At 49.6% G+C, this 3,328-nt stretch overlaps 1 protein-coding gene across 1 annotated transcript; it reads right to left on the reverse strand.

The window, feature by feature from the left end:
• Nucleotides 1-375: 375 nt before the first annotated feature.
• Nucleotides 376-2,696, reverse strand: C8H8orf86 (chromosome 8 C8orf86 homolog). Its single transcript, XM_021941955.2, is given in 2 exon segments — nt 376-2,316; nt 2,639-2,696. Coding segments are annotated over 2 exon segments (393 nt in total). The 3' UTR covers nt 376-1,981.
• Between the last annotated feature and the right edge of the window lie 632 nt (nt 2,697-3,328).

Consider the following 3,328-nt stretch of genomic DNA (forward strand, 5'->3'; position numbering starts at 1 on the left):
GCTTTTTGCAATTACACATAATGCTGACATAAATACCCTTGCAAATTTTTTTTTATATTCAAGGAAACATTTGGTGATTCTACTCTTTTGGCCCATGTGTCACATATGAAGGACACTTACTATATCAACCCTTAATCTGTCCATCAGTCTGTCACACGAGAAGGCATCGTTTTTTTTTATTTGAGATGGGGTCTCAAAAAATCAGGCTGGAGTGCAGTGGTGCGATCTCAGCTCACTGCAATTTCCACCTCCCAGGTTCAAGCGATTCTCCTGCCTCGGCCTCCTGAGTAGCTGAGATTACAGGTGTGTGCACCATCACACTTGACTAATTTTTGTATTTTTAGTAGAGACAGGGTTTCACCATGTTGGTCAGGCTGATCTCGAACTCCTGATCTCAGGTGATCCACCCCCCTCGGCCTCCCAAAGTGTTGGGATTATAGGCGTGAGCCACTGCGTCTGACTGGGAAGGCATCCTTTTACCTCCCTTTCCAGGACATGTTTTTAGCAGAGCCCTGTTGGGAAAAACACCAGTTTATGAATGTAGAACCTGGGCCCAAATGTAAGACCAGCCTCACTCCACATCTAGCCTGGAGCAGTGATTTCTCTGCCCCTCCCATTCTCCCTGTCTCATGTGACCTGAGCACCTCCCCACCTCCATGGTCAGTGACAAGCTGTAATTGGAGCGAAAGGGCTTTGAAGTTCCGATAAATGAGATAATAAATCTCTGCTCTCCAGGGATACAGGGCAGTGTCTGTGCCTATTGAATGGCCTCAACAGTGCTGTGTATATAGTAACTACTTAATTAATATGAAATAAGAACAATAAATCCAGTGGTTGAAGTGATCCCTTTGAAGTTCAGGTCAACTCTGAGCCATCTGAGAATAATGAATGGAATGGGTAATTGAAACTGATAGATAATCCCCAAACCTCAACTTACTAGTTAATAGGGTTAGGCTCTTTACCTATTAAACCCTTTGAGATACTCAATTTGAAAACTGCTAAAATAAATCCCATACTTTCATTTATTTTTTCATTGTTGTGGGGCAGGAGAAATTGAGCTGTGAAATGGCCACCAGGAAGGTGGCAGGATGACGAGTCAGGAGTCCTGCGTGAGACATCCGCAAACATCTCATAAGCAGCTTCTGAATCACACAGCATCAAGGCTGCCAAAGTGCCTGGCCAATTTTGGACCTGGAGACCTAAGAATGGGTCTCCCTGTGGACTCCTCCTGACCTGGGTGGGGCAAGGCTCTGGGAAAATAGGTCAAATGACTCTTGGTCTAGAACCGTCTGGCTAGAGATGCCCCAACTTTGCCTTTTGGGCTATTCATCAAATCCAGCCTTTAGGACGCGACATTAGGGTGTCATTTCATGGGAGGATCTGGGTGCATTTTAGTTAAAAGAAGTGATGTCATCACATCCCTGCTGAAAAAAGGAAAAAGGACCCACTCTGTGCTGACATACCGAGTCCTGGGCAGGGAAGTCTGGACAGACACCTGGGCCCCCACCTGGCTTTTCTACCAGCTAGCTCTGTGACTCTGAGACCATTGTGTCAGTTTTCTCTGCCACAGTTCCTCCCTCTGCAAAATGAAGGGCTTGAAATGCAGGATTCTAAGATTGTGGCCATATCTGACTCTGATAACAACCCCATGAGCCTGAAGAATTCAGCACTGCTGCTCCATAGGGGGTTTCAGCAGGAAGCAGGCACAGATGGCTTTCTCTGGAACGTGTTCAGAAATGTGGTGTGTGATGTACGGTGTGAATGAAGCGTGGTGCCCTTTAAACACAGCTTCCCCCTGGGAGTGCTCTGAGCTCCTCGGGTTCTCTGGCTCTCATTCACATTCCACTGTCACTCTGGGCACAGGCAGCCCTCACGTGCTTGTGCACTGAGCACACACACACACCCCGCCCCGACTGACACACAGTTGGTGACTCACAACTGACACAATCATTACACACATCGGATGACTCAGCGGGGACGCTCACACACATGGGCTCACGCTCACCATGACGTGTAGAAGTGGTTGTGCCCACAGCGTCAGGCACCCCCACAGCAGCCTTGGTGGAGGCTCTCGCTAGCGGTGTCTGCAAATGATTTGCATTCTTGGCTCTTTGGAACTGCCTGTTCTTTGTCTTTCTGTTCACTGCTCAACCCTTTCCTTCCCTTCTGTCCCAAACTTGGCTGGTTTTAGTCTCTTGCTCCCAAGCTCCTCAGCCAGCTTCCTGGACTGGCTCAGGCAGTCTCTAAGGCTCCTGCCAACTCCAAGGCTGCTTCTAATCAACTCCTCAGCTGGGAGGAGTCCCTTCCTCAGGGGGTCTCATTCCCTCCCCGACCTGAGCATCTCTTCCTGTCTTCTTCAGGAAGATCTTCAAAATCTGTGCCATTTGAGCCAGCCTCTTTCACAAGACAAGGAGCACCCAGAGCCAGTCACATCATAGAAAGTGCTGGTGGCTTCTGGAGCCTCTGAGTCTTCAGTGTCTCTGGGGGTGCCCTTTCTCTTTCTGGCAGCCCGGGCAGATAGAAGTGTTGGGGTTCTTAGAAAATCATCTCTGGGAGTTGAGCAGAACCAGCTGGTTCTGGAGAAGCAGAGAAAAAAGATGCTGCACGTCCCAGCCATAATGGGCTGGGAGGGACCTACCCCAGAATGGGAAGCAGGGTGGGGAAGCAGCACAGAGGAAAGAGAGGCCTGTGTCCATGGCTGCTGGCTGAGGTCTGATGGGAAGATAGGGGAACACGTCCTGGAGCTGCACTTCCTTACAATTCATCTTCTGCTTTCAGATTTAAGGTTACTTTGCCTAGAATAACTCCTGTCTTTCCTCTTTTCCTGGGGGAGCCCTCACACAGGAGAGGAAGTGTGGCAGAGTGTAATGTGAAGAGCCCAGGCCAGGGTCAGAGGCGCAGGCGTTAAGTCTCTGCTAATAGCTCTGTGGTCCTGGGCTTGACATTAACCATTTGAGTCTCTGCTTCCTTGACTGTCAGATGTCCTAATAGCACTTTTCCGTATCCTCTGAAGATGTGGGGGCGCGGATCAGGTGAGCTAGCAGACGTGACAATGCCTTCACAAATTAAAAGTGGCACACACAAAAAAGTGAGAATTTGAACAGCGGCAAGGAGATGGTGGAGGAGCTGCCCACAGAGGGTCTTTGAGGGAGACCTGAAGATTCCCCTCCTGAACATGGGGTAAAGTCCCTGCTGGAATCCCAAGGCTGGTTCGGGACCTCCTTTGACTCCGGCACCAGAGGCCCAGACAAGTACTTGCTAGGCCCTTGCTTTGGACCCAGCTGTCATTGAGCTGAGTGTTTTCCTGGAGAGAGGAGAAGGGGTCCTT

The sequence above is a fragment of the Papio anubis genome, chromosome 8, assembly GCF_008728515.1.
Source record: "Papio anubis isolate 15944 chromosome 8, Panubis1.0, whole genome shotgun sequence".
Lineage (NCBI taxonomy): Eukaryota > Metazoa > Chordata > Mammalia > Primates > Cercopithecidae > Papio > Papio anubis.